The sequence below is a fragment of the Camelus dromedarius genome, chromosome 12 (assembly GCF_036321535.1).
Source record: "Camelus dromedarius isolate mCamDro1 chromosome 12, mCamDro1.pat, whole genome shotgun sequence".
In the NCBI taxonomy this organism is placed as follows: Eukaryota; Metazoa; Chordata; class Mammalia; order Artiodactyla; family Camelidae; genus Camelus; species Camelus dromedarius.
The window spans coordinates 1,378,963-1,391,591 of record NC_087447.1 but is presented as its reverse complement, the minus strand read 5'-3'; the positions used below and the strand labels follow the sequence as shown (position 1 = coordinate 1,391,591).

At 66.3% G+C, this 12,629-nt stretch overlaps 1 protein-coding gene across 1 annotated transcript; it reads right to left on the bottom strand.

The window, feature by feature from the left end:
- Positions 1 to 8,865: 8,865 nt before the first annotated feature.
- Positions 8,866 to 11,329, bottom strand: TNNI2 (troponin I2, fast skeletal type; the record flags this gene model as incomplete). Its single annotated transcript, XM_031448464.2, has 8 exons — positions 8,866 to 9,080; positions 9,237 to 9,413; positions 9,513 to 9,602; positions 9,726 to 9,854; positions 9,940 to 9,981; positions 10,448 to 10,454; positions 10,658 to 10,687; positions 11,298 to 11,329. Coding segments are annotated over 8 exons (603 nt in total), but the record flags the coding sequence as incomplete, so codon positions are not given.
- Positions 11,330 to 12,629: the final 1,300 nt, after the last annotated feature.

Here is a 12,629-nt window from a genome sequence, read left to right as displayed (position 1 = left end):
GCCGGGCCTCACTTCCCCCTCCGGCAACAGGTCGGGGCGGGGAGCCTCTGTGGGCTTGGGCTGGGGTGCTGCAAGAGGCAAGAGCAGAAGAGGGAAAACCGCCATCAGGAAGCGCGAAGCGGGCCGCAGCGGCCTGGAGGGCGGGGGTGGGGGGCGGGGACCCCCGCACACGGGCCCCCACGCTCCCCCGGGCCCCCGGCAGCCCCGCCTTGGAGCCCGCCTGTGTGCGGCTGGGTCCCCAGGCACCAGGGCGCTGTCCTGGTGCCTAAGCCTCCATGTTCAGCATGGCGACCCTCAGGGAGGAGATCTGGGTGTGCTCCCGGCACAGATGCTCTGGTACCCCGGGGCTCCGGCCGTCGCCTGGTGCACGGGGCCCTGGGCCGAGCTCTCCAGGCGACCTCCGGGCCAGCCTGAGCTGTCCCACCTGCCGGCCCCACACATTCTCTCAGCACTTGCTTTCCTTTCCCGAACCGTCGGGGTCCCTGGTCTCTCCACCCCACCTCCCTCTGTCCCTTTGACCTGCCTCCCCTCACCCTCCAAGCTTCGGGAGCTCAGAACTGACCGGGTGGATGGTCAGTGTCACTGGGCTGGCGGGGTGCTCAGGGACTTCCCAGGAGGGACCAGCAGGAAGAGCGGATGGATCAGAGCCGTTTCACCCTCACTGTGCTCGGCCACTGGGAGTGGCCAGACGAGGGGCTCAGAAATCAGTGAGCGGTGAGCCACTGTGGTGGGGGGCAGGCCCCACAACTGGGGACTCAGCCGTCACCATGAAGCCATGCTGGGACAGCCACGGAGGTGGGCAGACCCGGGTCACCCCCGGGCACGGGAGAAGGGAAGAGGGAGCCCTGGCAGCTTGCCAAGCCCTGGCCAGCGGTGGGCCAGAGAAACCCAGACGGAAGGGGCTTGGAGCGGCCCCAGGGCACCAGGCTGGGGAAGGCAGGAGGCCCAGGGCGCTCACCCACCAGGGCGGGCCCCTCCCAGGGACAACCTGGGAGGCAACAAGGCCCCTTCGCCGCCCACAGGCACCAAGAAGGCTCACCCTGCAAGGGGAGGCTCCGGGAAGGGTCCCGCACTTGAGAATGTCGGGTGGGCCCGAGCCAAGCGGGGCTCAGCGCCACAGACGGGCCCTTGGGGCGCTGTCCCTGCGAAGTCAGGGTTGCTGCCTCATGGATTCCTGGGGTCACTCACCGCCCACCTTGGACGCGGGGTTGTCTGGACACCCACGTGCGTGGGGGCCAGGCCTCAGCACCCTGGCTGGCTGACTGCATCCCCAAGGAGCGGGCGCTCAGCTCGCCTGCCCCACATGCCTGGGCACCTCGTCCGCGGGGGCAACCCGGGGTCTACCTGCTGTCCAGGTCCTTCCTCTGGCCTTTGGTTAGGTTGGCTCCAACAACACAGCTGGGATGTCTAGAGGCCTTGCCAGGACGCGGGAGGGCAGGCAGAGGCCGAGGGCTCCCCCAGTGGCCTCCCACCCTGCCATTCACTGCCTGAGGGCTGCACCGGTGCCCTCATTTGTGGGGTCCAGTGCAAGATGAAAGCTGGGGTCCTCTGCTTCAGAAGCTATTAAGAATTTCAGTAGGGAGATCCTTCTAGGCCCACAAAGCAGGCCTTCCCTGAAAGGTAAACTCCAGAGGCCCTGGACTGGCCTTGGAGGCCTGCGCTGACCAGCCCCAGCCCACCTTTTCAGTCTCCTCTGAGCCCTGCGAGTGCTCACCAGACCCCCTCTCACGTGGAAGCCCTGACCCCCCGCGCCTGGGAGCGGGACCTTGTATGAAAGCAGGGCCACTGCAGATGCACTTGGCTGAGATGAGGTCATTCATACAGTATGACTGGTGTCCTTCTAAAAAGGGGAAGTTTGGAGACAGACTTGCATGCAGGGAGAAGGGCGTGTGAAGGCGAAGGAAGAGATGGGGGTGGTGCGTCTACGAGCCGAAGATCCCCAGGAAACCACCAGAACTGGGGGAGGGGCCCAAAACAGACTCCTGCTCGGAGGAGTCTCGGGAAGAGCCCGGCCCCGTGACCCCTGGAACCCCATCTGTGGGACTTTGTTCCAGCCGCCCCGGGACACTGACATCCCTGCCTCCCTCTTTGTGCCCTGCTGACAGTCCCAGTGCTCACTGAGGCCCGAGCGTGGGAGGGGCCGGTTCTCTGGGAGCAGCAGGTGGGGCACGAGGCAGCCACACCCAACGATGCTCCGGGGCCCACAGGGTGCTGGGGGGGCCCGGACACAGTGCCCTCCGTGGGGTCACCCCAGGGCCTCCCCTTCTCGTTCTCACCCTCCGACTCCACAGAGGAAGCACAAGCCAGGAGGACCACACAGTCCTCACTCCCCCCGGACCCCCGTCTCCCTCTCCAAGCTCCGCTCCTGCTCAGAGACCCTGCTCTCCCCAGCACTCAGCTCCTCCTGCCGAATCCCAGGGCCATCTTACTACTGGGCGCCCCTCTCCCCATCCCTCCAGCCTCTCCCCCAACTCCACCTACCCTGCTTTTATGTGCAGACGTTCAAACATCTTAAAAACAAAGGGAAACACCCTGGAGCCGCTCAGCCCCGGCTGTTGGCCCTTCTCTGACCCCCACCCCCCACCACAGCCAGCTCTTTGCCTCCATCCCTCACCCCCACAAGGCAAGAAACATCTCTAGGGAGCCCAGCGACTAGCAAAGGGCAGCACACATTCAGGGCCTGTGCCCTGCTGGGCGGCCGGTGAGACAGGGCGGGGCCCTCCTCCCAAGAGCCAAGTCTCCTCAAGGAGATACGCCATTATTTGCCCACCTGGCCACAGTCACCCAAACTCTAGAGGGGCCGTGGGAAGAGCAGAGACCACTGCTTGTCCACCCTTCCCAAACCCACTGCAGTGCCCAGCGACACGGTGAGTGACCAAGGGGAGCAATGAGCTAGTCAGAGGCCAGGACGGAGCCAGCCCTGTGGGTGGGCGAGCTGGGCACCAGGGGGGCTTCTGGCCCGGAGGCGCTGAGCCACGGGTGCGGGTCCCCGGGGCGCTGGGGGGGGGCTCTGTGCGAGGCAGACGGGGGCAGAGGGACTCGGGACACACAGATGCCCTGTTGCCTGTGGGGCGTTGAGGCGGACCATCTAGGGGAAGCTGGGTCCATGGATGTGGTGGCCTGCAGAGCCCAAGTGGAGTGGGTCCCCGGGGAGAGCACTGTCAGGACCGCACGCTCAAGTGACACCGAGGACTAGAGGCTCAGGAGGGGCTGGGAGAGAGCGGGAGGAAGCAGCGCAGCGGAGGGGTCAGGGATGGGGAAGTGGGCAGCAGGGCAGGTCAAGCCAGAAGAGGATGCTGCTTGTCTGCTTTGGCCGGAGCACCCAGGGCTCGAGTCAACCAGCCGAAGCCTGAGACCAGCAGCCGCGGGAGGGGGCGGGAATGCGGCTTCCGGGCCGGTGGGGCGGCGAGGCTGCCTGCAGAGCCACTGGGCTGCAGCTGGAGCTTCTGCGGGTTGGAGGGCGGGTCGGGGGAGAGGCAGACAGAGGATGAGGAGGGAGGGCGTTTGGAGGATCCAGGAGAGAAAAGTTGAGACTGGAGACAGCAGTGTGGGCTGGAGAGACAGGTGGGCTTGGGAGTGCTGCGGGCTGAACTGTGTCCCCTAAAAACCCACACGTCTGGTCCTAAGCCCCCGCACCTGTGAGCTTATGAAGCAATAAGGTCTTTGCAGACAGTCAGGTTAGATGAGGTCACTGGGTGGGTCCCGATCCCACAGGGCCAGCGTCCTCACAAGAGGAGATCAGGACGCAGACACACGCAGAGGGACACCATGCAAGGACACGGAAGAAGACGGCCGTCTCCATGCCGAGGGGAGAGGCCCCGGCCGGTGCCGCTGCTGCCTGAGCCTCCCGGGCTGTGGGGCTTTTCTCCAGCTGGCGCAGGGGTCGTGCTGTCAGGGAAGAAGGTGCTCCTGTAACAAACGATCCAGGCGCTGAGCACCGAGGGCGCTCCATTCTCCCGCGAGTCCAGGCCATGTGGCTGGGGAGGGGGCTCTACATTCATTCTGAGACCCCAGGCTTCTCCTTCAGAGGACCTCAGAATCCCAGCTAGCAGGGGAGGGGCGGGGGACCATGAAGGACGCTGGGGCATGGTGGTCCCTGGCCTCACCTATCCTCAGGTGTGTGCCCAGGAGGAAGAGTTAGGCATTCCCATGGGCAGGTGGCCAGCCAGTTCCTGCCTCCCCAGCCTATGAGGAGCGGGGACCAGGGAGCGAGAAGCCACGCACCCAGGATGCTCTAGGGGTCCAAATGTGCCAACAGCCAGCACAGGCAGGAAGCAAGAGAAGGTCGGGGAGCACAAGGATCTAGACGTGGACACCCTGGGCCAGAGGAAACCCAAGCAGAGGTGACTGGGGTGTTGGTGGGGACGCAGGCGGAGCACGGAGACCCAGGAGGTAGAACCCGGCGGGCGGGACGGCTGGAGGGGTGCACCAGGTCTCCGGGGAGCTTGGCCATCTCTCCTGCACTGAGGATCCAGGGGTCGGGGCCGTCCAAGCTTTGCCATGGGGAGGAGATGCACAGTTTGCTGGTGTGACTCCGTCCCTCCTCTCCATCAGATGATCTGGGTCCAGGAGTCCTGGCCTGGGGGCCCGAGGAGCCTGGGGACCAGTGGGGACGGGCGTCTGCAAGCGCGTTGGGGGCGGGCAGGCAGAGGATGCCAGGGAGGACGGCGATGGGCAGGCAGGCAGAGGATGCCCTGAGAGGCCGCGTGAGGTGGGAGCCGAGGGGCGGCAGGTGGATTCTTCAAGCCACTGAGGGAACAGGTGAGGGCAGAAGAGACAGGTAAGCAGGTGATGGGGGCGCTGTCTGGATGAGTGGCCATGCACACCTGGGTCCCCTGGTGGGGGCTGGGGGTCAGGCAGAGGGGGCGGCTGGGACCTGTCTGCACCTAGCGGGGTCTCCCTGGAAGGGGACAGCTGTGGTGAGCAAGCCTGGAGCTGCCAGAAATTCCCCCATGGAGCTGGGGGTGGGCCCGGGAAGCAGGAGAAGCTGCAAGGAGAGGGGTGCAGGGTGGGAGGCCCCCTGGGCTGGCCTGGAAGGATACAGAGGTGGGGGGGTCTGTGATGGCCACCTGCCGTGGGCACAGCAGGAAGCTGTCCAGAGCATCTCCGCAAGATGACGGGGGATGAAGTCTCGGGTTCAGAGAAGACTTTGGTGATGGGAGTAGGGGAGCAGCTTGCACAGCGGGCTCACAGACCCCTGCCCCACCTGAGGCCCTACCTCCCTCCACACTGTGCTGATGTGGGCTTGGCGGGCACGGCGGGCATGAGAGGCTGAGTGGGGCCTGGCCAACTCCTAGGAGGTGCCGGAGGGCCCACCTCACCTGTCCGTCCTGAGAAGCAGGTGCACTCACCTCCACACCCATCTTGTAGCTGAGTACACTGAGGCCTGTCAGGGTGCTGTGAGGAAGAGCCAGTGGGGGTCAGGAAGGAGGGTGATGGAGAGGGCCTTGGCTTGTCGGTCAGAGGCGGGGGTGGGGGGTGGAGGAGGCAGGTCTGGGCCCAGAAGGAGCCAGTGCTTGGGGACCGAAGAAGGGACGAATGTGGACAGGTTGTCACGGGTGAGGCTCAGAGAGGGTGAGGCACTGTGGGCCAGCAGGAAAACACTCACAGTGGAACCCTGTGTCCTCCGGGGTCAATCCGTGGGGGTGCAGGTGAAGGGGACAAGAGGCCTGTCTCACGGATGCAGGGAACCCAGGGACAGCACCCCATTCTAGTCCTCACAGCTCCGCCCACTTCCAGCTGGCCCCCAGCTCTGTCCCCTAGCCCGGTCCTGCCCTGACCTCTGCCCCATGGTCCCCGAGGGCGGTGTTGCCGGCCCTGCCCTGTCTCCTTGGCCCGTGGCACTCACCCAGCCCTGCTGAAGAATTGTGCATCCAGAATCTTCCCCAGACTCCAGCCTGGGTCCCCGACCCTCCCACCACCAAGCTCCCTCCCTTGGTCCTCAGCCCTGGCCCCACCCGGTCTCCTGAGCTCTCTGGACCTCTCCTGCCCACACCCCCAGCTTTGGAAGTTCAGGGGATTCATCTTTGTTGATTTTGCTTGTTCTATTTTATGATTGCTTAAAGAAACCATTTAAAGAAAAGTCTAATTTGGGGGAAAAGATTTTAAATGTACAGGAAAGTTTAATACAAAGAGCACCTGTGCCTCCTTCACACCGTCACCGTCACCTGCTGCCGCGGGCACTCGCCTCGGTCTCTCCCCCTCCCTCCTCTGCTCAGGGTCTGTTCCCCAAACCTGGAGACCGCGTCCTCTCCCCCAGCCACAGTGCGGACGCCAGCCTCAGCTCCTCAGTGTGAAACCCACGTCCACCTCACCCTCCAGTCTGCGTGCTTGTGACCGGCTCCCCGCGGTGACTTTACGCGGTTTCTGCCTGCTCTGCCCTGTGTGCCTTCTGACTCACGGAGACCATCCAGGCTCCCTGTGCACCTACTGCCTCCATGCTCAGCCACCCCTCCCGGAGCCCAGGTCCCTCCCTGGGGAGCGTCGGGGCCCAAAGCCCAGGTGCTCCTTGCTGCCTGACCTCGCAGGAGCAGCGCGGGGAGACCGCAGTGGGCCCAAACTCGCACAGGACCTGCCCCACGCATGTGTGCGCCCCCCGCAGGGGCGCCAGCCTCAACCCCCACAGCCCCGCCGAGTGAGGCCCCCTGGGGCTTCCTATGGCTGCACCCCCTCCCTGAGTGCTGGTATCACCCACAGGTGGGCCGCGTCCCAGGTGCCTTTGCTGACCTCCTCTTGACTCCAGGGGTCCTTCCTGGGCAGCCTCCTGCTCAGGCCCTCCGGAGGGTGCTGTCTTCTACCTGCCCATTTTTGGGGCCATCGCCCAGCATGCACTTGGGAGGGCACCCAGACCCCACCTCCAGCTGGGCCCCTACACCCAGCTGTCTGGGGTGGGAACTACACCCCCATCCCCAAAGCTTGGCCCAGAGCCAGCCCCTCCCCCGCTCCCGGCTCCCTCCCCGGAGGACAGCCCTCCGTCCTTCCCCGTCAGCCCAGGCCAGGTGCCTTGTCTCCCTCATCCACCGAGTCCTGGGGGCTTCACCTCTCCCACATCTCCCACCCCCAGCCTTGCCCCTTCTCCACCCTGCAGAGATCTTTCTAGAATGCAGATTCCTCAAAACGCGCCAGGTGCTGGACTGCGCGCTTCCCTGGGATTGCACCATTCAGCAGTCCCCGCAGCCGCCTGGACGTGGGGACACCGGGGCCACCCGGCAGGGGCAGTGGTGGGGTGGCAGAGGGGCGTGGAGCCGGGCTGGGCGGCCCTGGCTGGATGAGTGCCGGCTGGGTTTGGTTGGCATGGTTTACTTCACTCAGTGGGAAGTGTAGCCAGCACCTGTAAACCCACTGTCCCACCCACGAACGCCAACGCGCCCCAGCAGCTACGGCGCCCTAGGCGCTTCCACCCCACCCGCTCCCCGCTCGGCCCCCACCCCGGGGAGTCGCTGCCTGGGATTTTGTGTTTGACATCTCCTTGCCGTTTTCAAAACTTGAAGCATGGCTGATTCAGTGATTCAGCTGTAAGTATGTGTATGTTCTTCTGCATGCTCTTCCTCATTGTAGGCAGTTACAAGACACTGAGTATAGTTCCCTGTGCTGTGCAATAGTCCTTGCCTTTTAGGAAGAAGATGGCTTCCCACACCCAGTGGAGTTGCATCCTGCCTGTGGGAGCCGCGTTCCCGGCGTCCCTGACTCCCTACGGCCCTCGGGATGGATTCACGCTCCCTTTCCTGGTGGGCACAGTCCCTGCATGGTGGCCCAGTTCACTTTGCTGGGCCCGAGGCAGGGTCCCGCCTCTATCACTGGGCACCCTGACCACCAAATCCCACTCTCTGAATTCACCATCTCCCTGCTGGCTCTGGGCTCCGCCCGGGGTGAGCCTCGGCCTGGAGCGTCCCTCGGTCCCCTCCATCCAGCCCACAGGAGCGTGAGCCCACAGCCAAGTCACCAGGCCTGGGGCTGCAGGGTTGACAAGACTGGGCCCCTCTGGAGCTGCAGGGTGGCCGGGAGCCTGTGCGGAGCCTGAGGGGAGCCTGATCCTGGGGCTGGAGCTGGGATGGGAGCGGCACTCGCTCGCCAAGGCCGGAAGGGCAGGCTGACGTCTGTCCCTTGAGGCTCAAGGCTGAAGGCGGCTGCCCTCCTGTCTCTGGCCCCGGCACATCAGTCGCTGGGCCCTCCGGAGGGCAAGGGCAGGGCAGACAGCTACTCCATCACACGCCGAGGCCTGGCCTCCCGGGGGTCCCCAGCAAAGATCTAGCGCGGGACCTTGGCGGGCCCCTGCATCATCCCTCACAAGAGAGGCTTGCTGTGACAGCCCGTCTGGGCCTGTCGGGGACATTGCCCCTTGATGTCTGATGGGGGCCAGGGCCAAGGGCGGAGCAGAAAGGAGATGCAAAGTCCGCCTCTCTGCTGGGCTCGGCATGCCGCCTGGGTGGCCTGCCATCTGTCCTTGGACCCCAGCCCGGTGTGCCCCGTCCCACTGGCACAAGACCCCGGGAGGGTCGTCTGATCTGGAACTGCCCCGCATGCGCCTGTGGAAGGCTGGGGTCCAGGGAGGAGCAGCCTGGGAGAAAGGGGGCACCCTGTGCCCCAAGGACAGGGTCTCTGGGCTTGGGGGTGGACCTTCATGGTGACTGTGACAACAAACATGGCCGAGGTGAACATCTGACGCGGCCGGGCCGCCCATGTCCAGGCCTGCAGGGTCTGACCACCGACACCAGCAGGCAGCCCTGGAAGGAACCCCCACAAGCCCAGGAGGGGACCCCCCCAGCCCCTACCCGCGGCCACCCCGCACGGCCTCGAGGGGCCTTCCCAGGGCTGCCTGTGGGCCCTGAGGCTGGGGCAGGGCTGGACCAGACCAGACCAGAGCAGTCACGGGGGTTGGAATCCTTTATTGCCCACAGGCCTGGGCGTCCGGGCGGGGCCCCGGGAGCTGGGAGCCCTGGGCGGCGTGCAGGCGGCGTGGGGGCTGCAAGGGGGCGGCGAGTGGCCTAGGACTCCGACTCAAACATCTTCTTGCGGCCCTCCATGCCCGACTTCTCCTCGATGTTCTTCCTCCAGTCACCCACGTCGCGCAGGTCCCGCTCCTGCAGTGGGGCCGGGAGACAGGGCTCGGCTCCCTCCCCAGGAAGCCAGAGCCCCATCCACTGCCAGCCTCAGCTTCCCCTCTGAATGGGGTCCCAGAGCCCGCCCTGCAGACCCACCCCCGAGCCTGAGCCAGACCGATGCGGCGGGGCGCCCACCTTCTCGGTGTCCTCCTTCTTGACCTGCTTCAGGTTGGCCCGCAGGTCCATGCACACCTTGTGCTTGGAGCCCAGCAGCGCCTTGAGCATGGCGTCGGCAGACATGCGCACCCTTCTCAGGGGGGGCCTCTTGAACTTGCCTCTCAGGTCGAACAGCTTCTGGTTCATGTCCTCCAGCTGCGGGAGGGAGACGGCAGGGGCCAGCCCTGGTGGGTCCCCGGTCCCGGCAGCGGGGGCCCGCCCCACCTCACCTGGGCCCTCCCGCGGCCCCCTCACCTCCTTGGTGCTCTTTTGCAGCTTCACCTCCATGTCATACTTTTCCTCCTCAGCCGCGTCGATCTTGGAGTGCAGCTGTTTGCAGAGCTCCTGGGGGCCGTGGGTGGGTGGGTGGGCGGGCGTCTGTCCCCCCGCCCCCCACTGGGGCCTCCACCCGCCCCGAACCCCCTCTTGCCCTCTTGACCAGGGCGGCTGGCGGGGCGCACCCGGTACCTGCACCTCGGCCATGGGCCCAGGGATGCTCAGCGTAGGGCAGTGCTCAGACAGGTAGTTCTGCTTCTCCGCCTCCCGGCGGCTCTCCTCCTTCTCCAGCTCCGTGGCCGCGATCTGGAGCATGACACTCTGGGGGGCGGAGGGACAGGTGGTGAGGGATTGTGGCAGGCCCGCCCCGCAGACCCCCAGGCGGCCCTCCCCGGGCCGCACCTACCTTCAGGTGCTGTCTCCGGGCCGTGATGGCCCTGTGGCGCTTCTGCAGGGCAGAGGAGAAGAGGCAGAGTCAGGGCCAGCCTGGGGCTCCCCAGCCACCCACATCCTTTCTCGCTCGTCTGCCTCGCCGAGGGGGTCCTGCCCAAGGAGGAGGCCAGGCCCAGGCTGTGGTGCTGCGTGCTGACCCTTGGCAGGTGGCCCTTCGGGTGGGGAGGAGAGGCTGTGCTTCAGAGGCAGAGAGGGGCTGGGGGGATGCAGGGCCCAGGAGGTGGGGGGTGCGGTCTTCAGAAAGAAGAAGCCATTCCCCGGGGACCAGGTCACAGCCTCGCTTCCGCTGCTTCGTGAGGCTCCAGGCCGCCACTTCCTCTGTCGACTGTCTCGGTGGGCGGGGTGGGGCACCTGCGAGGGGCGAGGGGAGGCCTGGGGCAGCCTCGAAACTCTGACCTCTGACTTATCCTGAGTGGGGGGCCCCGTTCCCTCAGTGCCCCACCCCCAGCACACGTACTCACCTCCTCACTGTCCCATGAGGGCAGGCGGTGGAGCGGGGGAGAGAAGAGAGGTTAGGGCCATGCGATGGGGCCACGTGGTGGGCAGGCGGGCGAGGGGCCGGAGGTGAGTGGGGGGGGGAGGGGAGGGAGATGCAGTGACCCTTGCCCGGGGGGGCGGGGTCAGGGAGTGGTGGGCTGCAGCAGGGGCAGCAGGCTTGGGGCTACACTTACTCCCCCATCGTGAGGTCCTGGGCTTCGAGCCTGTGGGAGAGAGAGGTGAGGGCTGTTAGGGCCGCTGCCCTCCTGCCCTGGACGCCGGCGCCCGGGGGCTGCAGGGCCTCGTGCTAGCCCAGCCCTCCGGCAGGCAGCCCCGCCCGCCCCCAAGCCCGACCTCCTTGGAGGGTGATGTCTTGGAATTCCCCCAGGGAGGGGGGGACATAAGAGGAGAAAGTGTTCCCAAAATGTCCCCGGCGGGCCTGGAGCCACGGCAGCTGTCCCTGAGGGAGGGCGGGTCTGGCCAGCACAGGTGGCTGCCAGAGCCACCAGTTATTTTTAGCTCTGCTCCTTCAGTTTTGAGCCCAAGTGCATACAAGAACCTGCCCCCAAGTCGGGCCCAGGGTCCCTCAACCCATAAAGTCCCCTTCACGTGTCCCACAGCGAGAGCTGGCCATCAGGGTGCTGCGTGGAACACTGGCCCCACCCACCCCAGCCCGCCTCCGGATGCGTCTCCCTCCAGCCCCCTGCTCAGCAGACACCACCCCCCAGAGAGGCTGCAGGCGACGGCCCCCTCCCCAGGCTCCGCCCTGGGAAGTCCTCCTGCAGGCTGTCCTGCGGCCCTGTCCCCGGCCTCGGCCAGCCGGGCCGGCCTCACCTTGCGTCTGGGCAGCAGTGCTGGGAGCGAGGTCAGGCCGGCAGCGGCGAGCTGGGCTGGTGGGCCCAGGGGAGGGTATAAAAGGCCTCCCCCAGGCTGGGCCCCCGCTCAGAAAGGGCATGGAGCCCTCCTCAGACCAATGGGGGCGCAGGGACCTCCCCACCTGCCCAGGCCGCCTGCCGGCCCAGCCTCGTGCTGCTGTCCAGGCCAAGAAGTCTTGGGGCGGGTGGTGCCGAGGTTGGGTTGCTCGTTGCTCTATTTAGGGCTCAGTGACGACTTCGAGATGCCGCCCTGGTTCTTGCAAGGAGCTTGAGGACAGTGTGAGGTCACTCCAGTCGGCCCCACCTGTCTTGAGTCAGGGTCCACACTGTGGTTTCCCCACAGGCTCCCGGGCCCCTGGGGACGGCAGGCGCCTCTCACTGGGCTGACTGTCCCCTTTAGCCTGGTGGGCACCTCAGGCACCAGCTGGCCACGTTCCCCCTCTTCTCCAAGCTGGCCTGGGACCAGGCAGGACCCCCAAACACAACCTCTGGAGCCTACAGCAGTGGCCAGGGGCCTCCGTGTTGGAGACTGCCCTCCCCGGGTGTGATCCCAGCTTCCCGCCCCGAGCAGGATGGGGGGCGTCCTAGATGGATGGACTGACGTGCAGTTTTGCCTGGAACGCCCTGCCCGTGGGCCGGTTCCCTGCATGGCTCAGAACACGTCCTTCAACCCCAGGATTTCAGCGCCACCCACCTGGGAACCTCTCCCTGACCCGAGGGGGCCTGGGGCCCGCCTGGCTGCCTGGGCAGGCCCGGCACTGCCCTTCTCACCCCGGCCCAGGGCCCGCGCCCCCCGCCCAGGGCCCCCGCCCAGCAGAGGCATCCGGAGAACCATGACTTGGCGTCCTCCAAGCTGGGGGTGCAAGGCCCCAGCCCGGCCAGCTTCTCGGGGGCCGTGGGGAGGGTCAGGGAGCGCTAAAGCCGTCCAGATGTGCGGGGATTAGAGCCGCTTTCCGGGCCAGGCTGAGCCCCCAAAGGCCCAGTGCGGCTTCCGAAGGCGTCTACTGCCCCCTGCTGCTCGCGAGGGGGAGGCCCCACAGCCACCAGCCCAAGGGTTTGGGGGGCCTGTGGGGGGCTGGGGTCCCCTCCTTCCACTATCACCACCCCCAAAGTGTCCCAGTTGCCCACGGTGTCCGCATGGGGCCGCCCCCTGACTCTCCAGCTCCCCCTCTCCCGGTATCGTCCCCGTGGGGACTGGGGGGGGGCCCTTCACCTTCACTCGGGACTCAGGCATGGTCAGGGGCCTCAGGGACTGGCCGAGTCTGGAGAGCCCCTCTCCCTGTCCTTGGCG